Source organism: Barbus barbus (assembly GCF_936440315.1).
Source record: "Barbus barbus genome assembly, chromosome: 43".
NCBI classification, from domain to species: Eukaryota; Metazoa; Chordata; class Actinopteri; order Cypriniformes; family Cyprinidae; genus Barbus; species Barbus barbus.
In genome coordinates, this window is record NC_136721.1 from 5,181,637 (window position 1) to 5,199,190 (window position 17,554).

Here is a 17,554-nt window from a genome sequence, read left to right on the forward strand (position 1 = left end):
GTCTCAGTTTCATTATACAGGTATTTCCACCAATTTTTGGTAAACATTACAGCATATTATGCATTGATTGTCGATGACATTTACGGTATCAATTTATTCTGGAGAGTGATGGAGAGGCAACATTAATATGGTTTTCTTAACCCTCAGTTATTGCTTACTTATGTGACCATACAGTTGAACTACTTTTCACTTAAACTCTATATTTTAGCTCAATAATATTTATTTAATATTTTGAGATCTTTTGGTGCTAAATACTATTTGTGCAATATTTATAGTACATTAATGACTTAAAATAATTTTTGTCATATTTCTATTAATTATATTACAATTAGTGTAGTATTTAAGGTTAAAAAGGAGAAAAGGATTTTAAATTCCATTGCAAAGACGCGAGTTATTTTGTGGTCAGAAAAAATAATAATTCGTAATAATTTACCATGATTTACCCACTTGGTACTTGTATGGCTCTTTACTAAACATATCTGGAATATTGCAAGTCATACCCGCTTACTTATTTTTAAGTTCTTCATTTAAATGACTATTATTAAACACTAGATTTTTAAATGAGAAATTTAAAAAGTGAATAGCTACAATCCTTTCTTTGTTTAAAAAAATAATACTCAATTGATTACACAATGAATGCAAGCAAATTCTGAATTTAAAGTTTAAAATGTTGCTAAAAAAGCATTCAACATTTTTTTTATTCACTTATATTTACAGTATATACACATGAATTGATATTGAATCAAGACTGAAATCACAAAAAAAATGAATATTGAATAAAATAAATAAAATAAAACAAAGCTTGGGCATTTGAACATTTGATTTAATTGGAAAAAGTTGAATAACTGACCATTTTTTCCCACAGAACAGACAAAACAATTCTACATCAGACTGAGTAAAACAAAACACAAAAATGATTTACATTTATCTACCTTAACCATTACACACTAGCTGTACCTGCTTCAAATAAGAATAAATAAGAAAATAAACACACAAACCAAAGAAAATAAAACCAAAATCAAGAAAAATAAAGTGAAAAATTTGGCACAGCAGACATAGGCTACATTTAACTAATTCTAAATGACAAAATAAAACTAAAATAAATCAAAACTCCATAAACATGGAGTTAATCCTGAGGTGCCTATTGTCCAGACACTCATAAAGAAAAACTTCCATGTCCTCCTTGAACTGGAAACGAAACATGAAAGGCTCTTTGGCCAGGTCTTCATCATCATGCATTTCCGCCTGATCAAGTTGAAGTTAAGTTGTAACTTCTGTTACAAATGTAACCAATAGGGTTAAATGTGTCAATCATAAATGTTGTAAGCTAGCAAAAATAGTAGTTAGTAATGTAATCCACTACATGACACATTTTAGATGAAATAATCAGACTAATTTAATTACTTTTGACCTACCTCGTTTATCACATTGATTTAAATAGGATAAGCTTTTAGCATATTGTTTTAAAAATACAAAGAGTATGAAAAAATATTCCATTCATTGTTATTAACAACATGAAGTGCAATAAACATAACATTACCACTGCATGATAATTCCAATAAAATCGAATGAGTTCATCAGTAGCTGATGCAATGTTGAAATGTTGAAAAAAAACTTATGTATATTTATGTAAGTCAATTTCTGTGTGGCCTCTCAATTCTCTTGTGTAATTATAGCCACCTGATTAGTGACCGGCCTTAGCGTGAATGGCCACAAAACTGGAAGACTTTCTGAATGTCTGTAAGTGGTAGGCTATTTGAGAAGAGTTACATGGTCATAGAAATTCTTTAAGATTTTTAATAAAAATTTCAGATGTGTTAAAAAATGTATGGCACAGGAAAGAGGTATTGAAAACTTTAAGTGAATTACTGTTGTCATACAGGATCAGGCAGACAAACATACAATGTGCACAAATGTACAAATAAGAGAAGCAAAAAAATTCAAATTACCTGAGATTTTTTTTTTTGTACATGTAGAATTTAACTTATTAAACTTATTAAACAGTTAATCGGCATCTATGCATAATCTATCATAGCTCCTTCTCTTTCAGGTGGAGCTCTGTGGCATAATTTTGGCTATGTATCAAAAATTCTTCTCAGTAGCACTATACCTCTAAAGTATGAAAACTGGCTGAACTCCTTGAAATATTTCCCCAAACTGGCAGAATAAATGGTAGATGTTTCCAAATCAAACAAATAGACGGCCTCAGGTGTTTGCAGACTGTGAATGGAGAGGAACGCAGCTGCGATGACACGTCATTAGCACCATTGTGACAGTACTGTGCCCGGGAGCGGGAAAACACAGAGGATCCATTGGAAAGAAAATGTATGAATGCAAACACACACATTCCCACATACCAGACATATATGCACTCATACATGAGTAGAGACACACACAAAAATTATTTTGTTGTTTATTACAGTTTTTAAGCCTATGGAAGCATCAGAATTCAGAAATGAATTGCTGAACACAAAAGAAGATATTTGGAAGAATGGTAGCCCGGTAGCCTTTGACTTCCATAGTGTTTTTTCTGTATTGTGAATGTCAGTGGCTTCTGCAAACTGTTTAGTTACCAGCATTCTTCTTCCATATGTTTTACTTTATGTTCAGCAGAAGAAAGAAACTCATACAGGTTTGGCAAGTTGGGAACAACATGTGGTTGAGTAAATGATGACAGAATTTTTGCTGGGTGAACTATCCATTTAAGAACAATGCACATTTACTTTGAAATGTAATATGTTTAGCATGTGCAGGGTGATTATGCATCAATCAATATATGTGACCCTGGACCACAAAACCAGTTTTAAGTAGCACGGGTAATAGGCAAAAATACATTGTATGAGTCAAAATGATCGATTTTTCTTTTATGCCAAAAATCCTTAGGATATTAAGTAAAGATCATGTTCCATGAAGATATTTTGTAAATTTCCTACACTAAATACGTCAAAACTTAATTTTTGATAAGTAATATGCATTGCTAAGGACTTAATTTGGACAACTTTAAAGGCAAATTTTCTCAATATTTAGTTTTTTTGCACCCTCAGATTCTAGATTTTCAAATAGTTGTATCCCGGTCAAATATTGTCCTGTCCTAACAAACCATAGACCAATGGAAAGCTTTTTGTTGTCCGAGGTCACATATTATTAAGGAAAAAATAGAAACATTTCTTCATTTGTATTTTGACAAATTAGTTAAATAATTGAATAACCGATGACAGACGAAGCAGAATCCCAGTAAAGAGATTCATCCAAGATAAACCTATTCTATGACTTATGTAGGCATATCAATATTTACAAATTTAATTGTCCATATTTTAATTGAAGATGTCATAATAGCAACAATATAAATGCAAATTAAATGAATCCACTCAATAAATCTATAGGTTATCATGAAAAGCAAATAAGTCTGAAAGGTATTTTAAAATTAAATAATAACCCCATTAATTACAATAAGTATTACATTTTAAAATAATAATTCTTGGGCACTTGGGACCTTCTGTCCCAGTTCTGGAAACAACATCAAAATAACATAATACAATCTCATAGATCACTATTTTTAATTTCAGTTAAGTCAATTCCTCAAAACTATTTCAACTGACTAAATCTCACAAATGTTGATACTTAGATAAAACGACAATGAAAAATTAGCATCATCATTCATCAAAAGTGTTGATATGAGATTTTGTGCTGTCTATTGACAAGAGAAACAAACTTAAGGTGAGGGGGGCATCTTACCCCTCTTGTTAAAGTCAGTTAATATTGATGAGAAAGTGTGTTGAGCCTGATGTGGCTTGCTGCTATCGGCAGAGGATGTCTTGTTATCACAGAGACTTTACCCATTCAGAACAACCCTGTAATAAAAGTTCGCTTTTATTAGAGGATATCACTTACTTGTTCTCTAGCTTATACTTGAAACCTGGCACTGTGAACCACAAACATGGCTGGTTCTTACAAGTAATTCCTCGCTATGCTACTATGTTGATAAATCACTCTGAAAATACAGTAGGTGACTATGCAAATGAGAAAAGTGCAGACATTTCCTGAAACCAACAATCAGCTTTTGGCAGCATTGGGAACAGTTCCTTGCCATGATGTTCCATGATATTGAAAACAATACTATGGAAATTAATGGCTATTCTCAATGATATTTTTTGCTCTATGAGTGTCACACTCATGTGTGCCACTAGAGGATGTTATTGTCATCGGGAGAGATAGGAGTTAAAGGATGTGAAATCAGAGGTACTTCCTCTTCCATATCTTTATAGCTAAGCTTACACTTAACCTACCAGCTTGTTTTCAGATATAACTAATAGTAGACGGAGTATTTTCATAATTTCTTATAGGTTCATGAAAAAAAAATTATAAACATACATTTATTTATCCCGTTTCTTAGGAAAAATGAATTACACTTCAAGATACTACAGGAGCACGTTTACCTTCTTTGAGGCATGCATCATTCTTTGAATTTTTCTTTTGAGTTCAGGTAACAAATACTTTCTTATTTTGTTCCTTAAGTTGATTCCTCATTAAATAATAACCTGTAATATAATATAATATAACCATCTTTCTGCTTATATTCTGGTAGTTTGTATCTCTGCAAATTTGTTTCATACATTAGATCATCTGATATACTTTCAAAGTAAATAAAAACATTAATTTATTGTAGATTAAACAACAAATTCTGCATAAGGTGAGATCTTTGAATGAGGATTAGAACAATTATTTTTCTGTTTTTCTAAATAAAAAAGTTTGCACATCAAAACATGACAAATTAAGGAAATAACTCAATACTGATTGCACAGTTTATTAGTCAGTATTTTCATACTTATAACAAGAACAGTTCAAAGGTTCAGTGAGATCGTTATATCATATTGAATCATACAATAAGGTCATTAGAAGCTTTATCCTAATGCATGCAAAACTATTGGCAGATATTACTGTAATGTAACACATCAAGAATACTTAGAGAACTATAATATTGATCATAAAGATTAGATCTGCATAAATGGCATCTAATTAAGCAATAACATTAAAATCTTCATTATCAACTCAAATATGGAAACCTTGTTTCTTATCTTTTTTCTGACATGTCTTTCTCTTTACATCCCAACCAATATTTGCCAATGGATCTTGGGTAAGGAGGGTTTACGTAGTCAATCCGTTTGGTCTGTAGGTCCACCCTGTAATATTTATCTAGAGGAGAAATACCACAATATTAATATGAATATTTAAAAAAATACAAATACAATATGTTTATTGTACATAAACCATACACACTAAACTTTGGTGTCAGTAAGAATGTTTACCCAAGGCTGCATTTATCTGATCAAAATACATTAAAACATTATTGTTATAGTTAATTAAAAATAAATAACTTCAAAAGTCATTCTAATATGGTGTCACGAATCTGGTCCATGCTCTCCCGGTTAACCACCACTAGAGGTCACCCGTTCACCACAGTGACTATTTTCACTCACAAACATTGGACTCCATTTCCCACAATCCATTGCACTGACGACATGCACAGCTGTTCACTATCTCGCCCACACCTGATCATCATTTCACAATCACCACCACTCACTATTTAAGCCTGGGACTTGCTCTTGCTCACCGCCGAGTATTGTCTAGCCTAGCTACTCTACGAAGTGTATTCTGGTCATAGGTTTCCTAGTTTGGCTCACTGTGTTTTGATTCCTGCCCGTGTTCCTGGATTAGTCTCTCTGCCTTGCCCTGTCTGGATATTGTACGCTGATCGTCGACCCACGCTTGCCCTAGGATTATTCTTGTCTCTTGCCTTTGCCATACCTGTTTGACCCTGCCTGTCTTGACCATGTCTTATAATAAAGCTTTGCAAATGGATCCGCCCCTCATGTCTCGTCACCCCCGTAACATATGGTGACTTGGTGCTCAAGAGACATTTCTTATTATTATCAATGTTTTTATCATTTATATTTTTTGTGAAAACTGATCAATTTTATTCAGGATTCTTTCATGAATAGAAAGTTCAAAAGAACAGCATTTATTTAAAACAGTGTTTTAAAAAGTATTAATTTCTTGTATATTTTTTTTTTTACAAAGTGTCAAATTTTTTGCAAGTTTTTCTTAATGTAAACCTGACATTTCCAGCCAAATCTGGCCCAACTGCTCAAAATATAAATCATTATTCTAGACTTACCACAGTGAGTCGGGGTAGAACAAGAACACCGATTTTTTAATGATGTACCTTATCTTTGTTTGAAGTACCTTTCTTAAAGAAGTAGACATTCTGCACAGGTGTGGCCTTCTCTTGGACACTCTCCACATCTATGTATTCATCTGGGTCATAGCTCATGTCAAACAAAGATGGACGTCTTCCACGGCTCTTTTTCTGTTTTTTCCCACGCTTCTCTGCTCCATAATACCTATAAAACAAATATAATCTATACATCTACTGTCCAAATGTCCTCTCAACAAACCTCAGTAATGACAAACCTTTCATCATAGTCCAATCCAAAGTCTTCCCAGAACAGCGAGCGGCTCACTCTGGCTCCTCGACCCCTGGTCTTCTTTCTCCGTCCGGTTCGGCCCCTGCTCAGGCTGGTGGCTGGAGACGGTGAGGGACCAGGGCTGATGTACAGTCGGCCAACCATTGCTGCATCTATGGGAGGTTTGATGCCAATCCAGTCTTTGGAAATGAAACGCGGTCCTTTGTGATGCCCGTCAACTGGATGGACAGGGAATAATTCAGCAAACCGGACATTTACTGAAACCTCAGCTTAAATAACGCATTCACACAGACTTACTGCCTTGAAACAGCATTGCAAACACATTATCCAAGTCACAGTACAGGTTTGTATAACGTGTGAAGGCAACAGAGGGTGAGGATTTGGTCATGCGAGCACATTCTTCATGGGAGGGCTGGTGTTTGAACTCATATTGGTAGTACTGGTCCCCTGTGGGAACAAAAGAAACATTAAATATTGAATAAATCTATTTCATAAGGTGTATAACCGTATTTTTGACCTATGGAGTGCTGTAGACATATTTTTGTAGGCCAACCCAAAAAGTAGTATCACCCCAGTTCCATCAACAAAAAAACCCAATGGGATTTTAATTGGCTTTTGGATTACTGACAAAAAAGCTCTGTAACTAGCAAAAGTTTTAATTTATTTGCATGTTTTAATGATTATCTTCACCATTAACATAATTTATGAATTTTGAAGCCTAAATATAATCGCCAGAAGTAAAAAAGCTAAACATAGGATATAAATAAACCACACCACAGTCGCTTGACTTTAGCGTCATCAACATTAAGAATTTGTCAGCTCTTTCAGACTTTATCTAAAAACATTTTCCCTGAAAGTTTGAGTTAGAATAGCTTGCATGATTGTGATAATAAACAGAATGAGGCTTTAAAAACGAGACAACCTCTGTACTCCCATTTAGCCACTTGTTAGTAAAAATGTATTACTGATGTATTTTACTTCATGTTTTGAACGTGAAAGGATGTTTTGAACATGAAAGGAAAGGATAGAACGTGATGTCTGACCCATACTCGGAATTTGTGCTCTGCATTTAACCCATCCAAGTGCACACACACAGCAGTGAGTAGTGAACAAACACACACACACACACACACACACACACCCGGAGCAGTGTGCAGCCATTTCTGCTGCAGTGCCCAGGGAGCAGTTGGGGGTTCGGATCCTTGCTCAAGGGTCTCACCTCAGTCGTGGTATTGAGGGTGGAGAGAATGCTGGATATTCACTCCCCCCACCTACAATCCCTGCCGGACCTGAGACTCGAACCCATGACCTTTGGGTTATAAGTCCAACTCTCTAACCATTAGGCCACTACTGCCCCAAATCTTGAGCTCGTGTTAACCACTCCCATTATTTTGGCCGTTTAACCAAAACCCCCTGCAAAAAAACCTATTTACTTCTGGACAATGGAACCGGAAGCTCTAAAATGCTAACTTGTTTCTGGTTTTGGTCTACAAAAATACATCATCCTTGCAGAAATCTATTATGACCTTTATTTAATTTTCCCATACCTTTAAAAAAATACACTTTTTCCTTCCCATGATGGCCTGGAGCCGGGATTGAAAATGCAGCATCAATATCATCTGGAATCTTCTCGAAGCCCACGGATATGTCTCTTGGATAATCTTCATCCAGGACATCACCATCAAAACGCCAGTACTTGTTACCCTGCGATTCAGCATGCAGTGAGATATCAGTAGTGTGTTCTAAATATTTAGTTTTGTTCAAACCAGTTCACAAGTCAGTCTTTCCATGATAAATAAATATGGTTTGAAAAAGAATATATATTTTTTATCTAGTTTAAAAAGCATTTGTTATGTAAAAAGCATGTGTTAGGAAAAACCTACAATTTCTAATAAAAGTTTACATTTAATAACTCTATAATGTAATGTGGTGTAACCACATATTTCTCTTACAGTTTGAACACGTGTAAACACCTAATTATTTTCAAAATAAGTTTTTAAAAACTTTTTTTCGAGGTACAAAATATTTTTTTACAAATATCATACGAGTTATTAACTCAAAATTATGATTACATTTTTATAAAGTCACACCACATGTAATTTTACATCCTGAACTAACTTTGCCTTGTCATAAAAATGTCAAATTATCTGCTATTTTTATAGAATTGACCTTGAAACCTTGAAAGTTATGAGAGTCTGCAGGGGTCCTGTCTATGATATTTTTTCCTGCTTTGTTTTTTCCATGCATGTTGGTTGCATTACACAATTGACCCCAAAAATATTATTTTAATGATAGACGCACTCATCATATATGAGGTGTATTCAAGTCATGAACATATATACTGTAAGTTGTTTTTTTAAATTTTTTTTAAAAAAATTTTTTATTATTATTAATAGATCTGGATTTAAAAATAAGCGACACAACCAAATACAGAAACGCACTGCAAGCAGCACAGACCACAACGGGGGACAACAATGCTTACCGAAATTAATCATGGTTTTATTACAGTAGAAGTGTAGTAAACCTTTGGGTGGGGGGGTACACTTATTACCGTTTGTATAACCACAGTTATACAAGTAGCATTACCATGGTTAAACTATGGTTAGTGTAGCAAAACCATGGTTAATTTGTGGTTATATACTGTATATGTATGTGTATATATATATGTATATATATATATATATATATATATATTTTTTTTATTTTTTTATAGTTATAGTTAATTTTTGTAAGGGAAGTTGTAAATGTTAGCCAGCTAACATAAGCTAATTTAGGCTAATAATAATATTGATAGTAAATATTGTCAGCTTATTTAGGCTAATAATATCCAAAAAAGCTAAGGAATCATATGATCAGGATATTAAAATAAAGAAAAATCTCACCTTTCAGAACAGACATTGATAAGCCTGTCCCAGACAGGTTCGTCACTTGTTGCGGTTCCCTTTAACAAATGTGACTTCTGATGTGGTCTGTGCGTATTTGTAGTGCGCTTCTATATTTGGTTGTGTTGGGAGTATTTGCAGCATGTGTCTTGTCAAACTGATTTAAATGTTTTCTTAATTTGCAGGTGTTTTTTTTATTTGCATGGGTCAGAAAGCTCTCGGATTTCATCAAACATATCTTAATTTGTGTTCCAAAGATGACCAAAGGTCTTATGGGTTTAGAAAAACAGGAGAGTGAGTAATTATTTCATTTTTGGGTGAACTATCCATTAAATATTTAACCTGACGTAAACAGACCTTGAATATATATGTTTTTCCCTGGCAGTTGATGCGTGTGAAAGCAGCATCAATGGGACCGGAGATGCCCCACACATCCTTGATGAGTTTGGGATACCCAGGCATGACAGATTTGTCATCTAACTCAAATAAATAGTCCCCTAGAACACAAATGAAGAAAGCATTGTGTAGTCAGCCTAAACTTGAAGTGAGAAAAAGGCATAGTAATTGCATTCAGCCTTTAAACTCACCTCTGAATGCATAGATTGAACCATTCTTCAGCTGCATGAAGGTGTCAAAGGTGCGGCCGCTACAGGTGACGGCTTCTGGATCAGGTGGAACTGTAGAAGACATAGTAGGGGAACTTGTGGTGGCTGTCACATTTGATTCTTCTGTCGGTGACACCGAAGAGGTCAGATCATCCTCAGGCACATCAAACATGTCACCACGGGCAACTGAGGAAGAAATGAAAACATTCAAATAGTGCAGAATTTTCACAATGTCTGGTTCTCTTTCCATTAATAAGACATTAAAGGAATAATTCACAAAAAAATGAAAACCTGTTGAAACTCACCTTTTGCTTCTCACCCTCAGGCTATTCAAGATGTAGATGAGTTTGTTTGTTCATCAGAGCAGATTTGGAGAAATTTAACATTACATCACTTGCTCACCAATGAATGCTCTGCAGTGAATGGGTGCCGTCAGAATGAGAGTCCAAACAGCTGATGAAAACATCACAATAATCCGCAAGTAATCCACTCCAGTCCATCAATTAAAGTCTTGTAAAGTGAAAAGCAGTAGGTTTGTAAGTAACATGGCACCCATTCACTGCAGAGCATCCACTGGGCAAGTGATGTGGTGCTAAATTTCTCCAAATTTGTTCTGATAAAGTAACAAACTCATCTACATCCTTAGCGTGAGTAAATTTTCTGAAAATTGATATTTTTGGGTGAACTATTCCTTTAAGCGTGAAACGTGTACTTTTTGTCACCAAACTGAATTTCAGACAATTTTTTTTGTCCTATGGGTTGATTTTAATGAAAAGTAACTTCATTTATTTTTGTTACTTAAAACATTTTATGTAGCATTGTATAGATATGATTCTTTTACCTTTGTCGCAGATATTTCAGTGTACCACAGTTGTGATTTTCCCCACAACAAACAATTAAGTTGAGTGTACTTGTTTATCAAGAGGGAAATTAGTGTCACTGAAGTGCAAGCATTAGATAAGAAATGTGATATTTGAACAAAACAAAGCAAAATCCAAATATATATCACCAGGATATTTTTATTGTTATTTGCGTCGTTTCCCGTCCCCAAGTTGTAAATGAGCAAAAAATGCCTCAAGAAATGCAGGTGGAACGTCAAGATTCTTCAGGCCAATATTATTTTTTTTTTTTGCTGATGTCATTTTTTCAGTGTTTTTTGTTTAATTTGTTTTCTTTCTTTCTTTCTTTCTTTCTTTCTTTCTTTCTTTCTTTCTTTCTTTCTTTCTTTCTTTCTTTCTTTCTTTCTTTCTTTCTTTCTTTATGCAATATGTATGTGTACATGTTATATATTTGAATGTTAATAGTGTTTTAAGAGTTATTTGCACAGTGAAGTCAAGTCAGGGTAAAGTCCACAGGGCCAAAAGTGCCCAAAGCTGTTGCAAAACTTAATTGTAAACAGGTGTCCCAAACCCTCCCTCCAGCTGCAATTGGTCAGACAAAACAGAAAGCCCCTCCCCAAACATACACCATTGGATGAGCTAGTGTTGCCATGTAGAACTGTTCCAGCTGCTCAAACAAACACAATGATGTTTTGAGAGCACCACTGTTTACACTTGGAAATCATCCCATACTTACAGTTCTCTCTGTATAATAAGCTAGGATATTAGAAAGTACTATATGTAGTAAAATATAAAATAAATAAATACATACTGTACACACACACACATAAATAATAAACCTTTTAGCTAATAGAACAGTCAGTACATTCAAATACAAATATACACTGCCATTCAAATGTTTGGTGTCAGCGAGTGTTTTTTTTTTATATATGATACAATAACTGATTTAAAGTGACAGTATAGGCTTGTACAATGTTAAAAAAATAATATTTCAAATAAAAATAAAGTATTTTTACTCATTAAACAATAATGAAAATATATTAAAAGACTTATTTTAAATAATATTTTGTAATATTATTGTTGTTGCTACATTTTTTTAATCAAATAAATGCGATATAAAAATAAATAATTAAATAAAAAAGTTGAGCCAACTTAAAATTTGAAGGCAACCAGCTTCAGCAGATTTTTTAGTTTTCTCAACTTGTTTTAAGTTCATACAACAAAAATACAAAATTTAGTTGACAGAACTCAAAAATCTGCTGAAGTTGGCTCAACTTTTCTTTTTTTTACAGTGTGGTGAGAATAAGAGACTTCTTTTAAAAAAATTACAAAATCTTACCATAGTGTACAGTATATAAAAGTGCATAAATAAAAGTTTGACGTGTTACTATTTGAATATACACAAAGTTCTTACTTTTTGTTCGACAAGCAGTGTCAAAATCCACACAGCAGCTTTCATAGTATTTGCACATTTTATCACACTGGCATTTCTTTGCCGGATCAAAGCCACTCTGACAGCGTCCCACGCATGTTTCTGTGGAAATTGCAAAAAATGTGCATTTTTTTGAAAGCTCAATAAAAACAAACCAGCAATCTAATTATAATGAAGCAGTCTGTGGGACACTTACCCTCTGCAGCGAAACAAGTCGCCAAAACAAGGCACAATAAAATAACAAATTTCATTTTTAATGGCACATCTGTCAACAGCGAGTGCCTAAAATGCTCTAGAATCACCAGTGTGAAAGAATGACAGAGGACAGCTTAGACATCTGTGCCGATCGATGGCTCCAAAGTCAACCTCCCCCTGTTTGTTTAGTCTGAACAAAAAAATAATAATCAATGATTACTACAAAGTTGTTCTGTTACCATTGATCTTCCATGTTACAATTAAGGCCTTCTATTTGAATTAAAGTTAAGAAAGTTTAACAAGGATGTAAGCAAATAGATCTGGAAATATATACGGTAATCGTGTATATAATTGTAATAAGTGGGACTGTGTCAGTGGCCTATATAAACTATTGAGCTACTATTGATTTCACTGTCTGAGCAGCTCAACTCAGTTTGTATAGAAATGACTGCTGTTCAGTCTTTAACATTGTAATGAGACAAATTAGACATTATTATTAAAACATTTCTATATATAAAAGCCTTGAATTATAATCTTGGTTTGAGGAAAGTCTTCAAGCCCACTACAGAGGTATTTACATCAAAAGATGTGGGAAAAGAGTCATATGACAGGTGTGCTGACCAAGGTGCTGAAATCATTTTGAGGTAATAGCACTATAATTCCATTATCTGCTCTACACTATAAACTTATAAAGTATCAAAATCATTTCTTTTGTTGAATTTGTCTTTTTTTAAATTCTTTGTTTTACTGTGCTTGCGCTGCTTTACTGTACTGATATTTAATACCAATACTAATAACAGTCTTATTTGCATTTGCAACTTTTATTTTGAAATTAGCAGTGAAAGCATACATTTAGCCTGTGCCACTTAATGTACAGAATCCATTTGAACTTTCTATTTTGGGATGTCAGTCTTGGGTGTGTTATGCATTTTTATTTTTTTTTACATTTTATAACTATTTCTATAATTTTATACTTCCTATGTTAAAATGTACTGTATATAACACAAATGTAAGATTTGTTTGAAAATCTCCTGTTAATCGTCTTTTAACAAGATCAATTTTGAGATTTTGGGCTATTTTGCTTTTTTAGACTAGTGGAAAGAAAACATGTTTTCAATGTTATTAAACATTATCTATTTTTGTCTGTAGATTTCAGTTAAAATATATACAGCTAGGTCCATATATATTTGGATACAGGCGCAATTTTTATTATTAGCTGCTGACCAAAACACATTCAAGTTACAGTTATATAATAAATAATTAATATGGGCTTAAAGTGCACACTTTAATTTCTAATTTCTATTCTCATCACAACTGGGGGAAACGTTAAGGAATTACAGCTCTTTAATATGTCCTCCCTCCTTTTTCAGGGGACCATAAGTAATTGGACAGTTGACTCAAAAGCTGTTTCAAGGACAGGCGTGGGCTATTCCTTAGTTATTTTTACAAGCAGGTAAATGTTCTGGAGTTGATTCTAAGTGTTCCATTTGCATTTGGAAGCAGTTGCTGTGAACCCACATCATGCGGTCAAGAGAGCTCTCCATGCAAGTGAAACAGACAATTTTTTAGGCTTCAAAAACAAAACAAATCCATCAGAGAGACAGCGGCAACTTTAGGAGGGGCCAAATCAACAGTTTGCTACATTCTGAGAAAAAAAGTTGCAGTTGATTGGGTGGCGTTTTATAGTACAAACGGACGATGACCCAAAACATATAGTAAAAGTAACCCAGGAGTTTTTGAAGGTAAAAAAGTGAAATATTTGAATATTATACTGTGCATAAAAAAAAAAATCGTTGTAATTGCTAAGCATTTTATGTTATATTTTTGTTCAACCCCTTGGATTAAAGCTTTAAGTCTACACTTCAATTTCATCTTGATTGTTTCATTTTAATTCTATTCTGGTGGCATACAGAGCCAAAATTATGAAAATTGTGTCAGTGTCCAAATATATATGGACCTAACTGTCTCTTTAAAGGCCTTTTTCTCAACAACTGAGCCAGAAATATCCACTTCAGTAGTCCTAACATGCACCTATTTTATTCCTATCTACTGTATATTGTTTATTATACTGTATATTAAATATGCTTTTCACATCATTCTCCTGATTTATCTAGCATTTAATTTCTAAAAATATGGCAATGTTTTTTTCTGTCTGTTGACAGTATTTTCTGATTTTGTATTAAAAATCTTGTCTGCAAAAACCTCTAATATATCATCAAAATGAAACAAGAATTGTAAACCTGGCTTTATCCAATGTTCAGATTTCTGTTCTGGAAATTAGTGCAGATTTAATTAGATAACGCCTCATTTGCATATTTAGACAAAACATCACAGAAATGCTGTAATACAAAACAATTGTCTAAATCTGCTGTGACTAATCAATAGAGGAAGCATGATAATATCTATTAGTTCAAATATTTACCATATTCACCTGTGATGTCTTGCATTAATATACACAACTGTGCAAAAGTCTTAGGCCACTAGTATTTTCACCAACAAAAAATGGTTTTAAGTCAGTTATTCGTATCTTTTGCTGGAGTGTGTCAGTAGGAAATAACATTTTACATTACACATTTTTTTTGCCATTAATTGTAATAATCCAGTAAGATTTTTGTTTGCACAAAGAGTCTGACAACAGCCAGTGCTCCACACAGAGATCTGATCTCACCATCATCCAGTCTGTCTGGAATGTCATGAAGAAACAGAACAAACTGAGACTGAATCCAGAAGAACTGTGGTAACATCTCCAAGATGCTTCAAGAGACCTACCTGCAAAGCTACCTGAAAAACTATACGCATTGTTGGGCAAAAGCTATTTTAAATGCATAGTGTGCTCACACCAAATGTTGATTTAATTTAGTTAATAGAAGTTAATTGATAAATAAAATCTATTTATGGCATTATTTCTGAAAGCATGATGATCAGATCAGATCTCTGTGTAGAGCACTTTTTTATTTTATTACAATTAATGGCAAAAATAATGTCTGGAAATGTAAACTGATATTTCCTGTTGACACAATACAGAAAAAGATAGAAATAACTGATTTCCTACCATTTTTTGTTGGTGAAAATACTTGTGGCCTAAGACTTTTGCACAGTACTGTATATCAAAATAGTTTAAAAACATAACTGACAGTGATGACATGTATTCTTTCTTAAATTTATTTCCAAATTATATGAACTGAAAAATAATGGATTAGGAGAAAGAGAAGTGGCTGGGAGAACACAATTTAATGCATCTTGGAACTAAAGATTATTTTGCTGAATTTTATTGTAATATTTGTATTTTGATACTCTTGCATAAAAAGAAAGAGCAGACAGAAAATACATATATAAATCTTTTTTTCTTTAAATGTTGTATTTATATGTTGCATTTTTGTAGACCAGGGGCAGGTTCAGGCTCACGCCGGTGCCCAATGTTTTGCTCCGGTTTCCGGGTTGAACGACATGTTTCCTGGAAATGGTGTGCAACAGGGTTTGAGATACGTTTTCTCTTGTTTGGTGGGTGTGTCAAAAAAGTCAGCCCAATCAGCAGCAACATGCATATAAACCACACGTATTAAAGAGACAGATCGCACAATGGGTCCAAGTGAAGTCATTTAATATGTGTCCGCTGCAGCGCGGTATGCACAACAACTGAAGATATTAGAAGACATGTTTGTCGTAAGAGTTTTATAGTAACATAGCATATCAACATGATGATAATGAATTTGTAAGTAAATGTAATCAAAATAAATTCACAAGAGCAAGTATATTGTTTCCACGTTTATTTACATTAAAGGCAAAATAACTGAAATAATAAGAGCACAAGCATAGATCTGGAACTTCTTTAAGTCTGTCTAAATATCATGTAGTAATTGCAATGTCTTCTGGTCCATATCCTTTCCTTAGGAAGGTGTGCTAGACACTGATTAATGTAACATAAAAATACTATACATATTTATATATTTTGCTATTGTATTGTGGAGTGACACTTTCATAAACTTTTCTATGCTCCTCTGATTATATAATGGTAAATATTACAATATCATAGCACAACAACAGTGATCAGCGATAATGATAAGCCTAATACTCACAATAAAAATAATAAGGTCATATAGATCATAACACAGTCTCGGAGGTAAGAAGTGGATTCTCCTTCACCTGAATTTGTTGTCTTTTCATCCTGAAATGCGAGGCAAATGTTGGATCACAATAATTAACCACAGTTTCCACAAATCCCTTCACTCGATATAGGGATGTTCTCTTTTATTCTGGACGGCAAGGGCAGTGACTGTAACATTGAGCGTATTTTGCAGTATTAAACACGTATTTATACCGATTTCATCAGGCTCTGAAAATTCTTCAAAAAGAACACAAAGACCGGCCTTCCCAACTTCCATAATTGCAACACTTGCGCCATCAGAAGAGGTTGTTCAACGCACCACCGTTTCTGTTTAATAAACGTTTTGCACCACTTTTTCGGGGCTAAACGCAGCCCAGATTCTAGAAAGCACAGACTGATTGTCAGTCCTCTGTCATGTGTTCCCGCCTCTTGTGTCCATATTTGGTTTGTTTCCTGTCCTTGTTTTATGTGATCATTAGTTAATTCTTGTCCAGCCGTGTTCGTCTCATTATCTATGATTAACCTGTATTTATAGTCCTGTCTGTTCAGTTTGATTTAGTTGGGTCTACTCGTTACTCCCCGGTGTTCCTGTCTGTGTTAGCCTTGCCTTGTCTTGATGTCTGAAGTAAAGACTGTTATTTTGAAGTTACATCCTCGTCTGCGTGTTCCTCGTTCCTCCCTGCTGTGTGCACCGTGACACTGATAGACAGGCTTATAAATAAACTAGGATAAGATCAACAATAACCAGTCATTATTATTTGATTTTATTAGCTATAAACTGAAATGTTACCTTGTCTGTAAAAATGTGACTTTAAACATATCTTAAAGTAGCTTAAAAGAATCTAATTGTTAATATTTACTACTCCAATTAAGTAAATTGTTAGACATTTCAATAAATAATTACTCATTTGCACTGGCGTAAACTGGAATCTCAGATAACTCGTATCACTCTTGTTCCTTGATATTTCCTTTAAGGCCATAACTTGATGTCCTGCCAGAAGTTATAATTCA

The 17,554-nt window shown here is 33.9% G+C and overlaps 1 protein-coding gene across 1 annotated transcript; it reads right to left on the minus strand.

The window, feature by feature from the left end:
* Positions 1–4,788: 4,788 nt before the first annotated feature.
* On the minus strand, positions 4,789–12,581 carry vtnb (vitronectin b). Its single transcript, XM_079405913.1, has 9 exons — positions 12,440–12,581; positions 12,226–12,345; positions 9,955–10,158; positions 9,725–9,864; positions 8,033–8,189; positions 6,783–6,932; positions 6,472–6,703; positions 6,244–6,401; positions 4,789–5,193 (listed from the first exon to the last, which is right to left on the minus strand). The coding sequence occupies exons 1-9, from the start codon at positions 12,492–12,494 to the stop codon at positions 5,072–5,074; spliced, it is 1,338 nt and encodes a 445-aa protein (XP_079262039.1). The 5' UTR covers positions 12,495–12,581; the 3' UTR covers positions 4,789–5,071.
* Between the last annotated feature and the right edge of the window lie 4,973 nt (positions 12,582–17,554).

Coding starts and splice junctions, on each gene's coding strand:
- vtnb (XM_079405913.1), bottom strand. CDS start 12,494: ATGAAATTTGTTATTTTATTGTGCCTTGTTTTGGCGACTTGTTTCGCT. Junction 8,190..9,724: donor GAAAAACATATATATTCAAG/GTCTGTTTACGT, acceptor GCTGAATCGCAG/GGTAACAAGTACTGGCGTTT. Junction 5,194..6,243: donor TGTCTACTTCTTTAAGAAAG/GTACTTCAAACA, acceptor TTTCTCCTCTAG/ATAAATATTACAGGGTGGAC.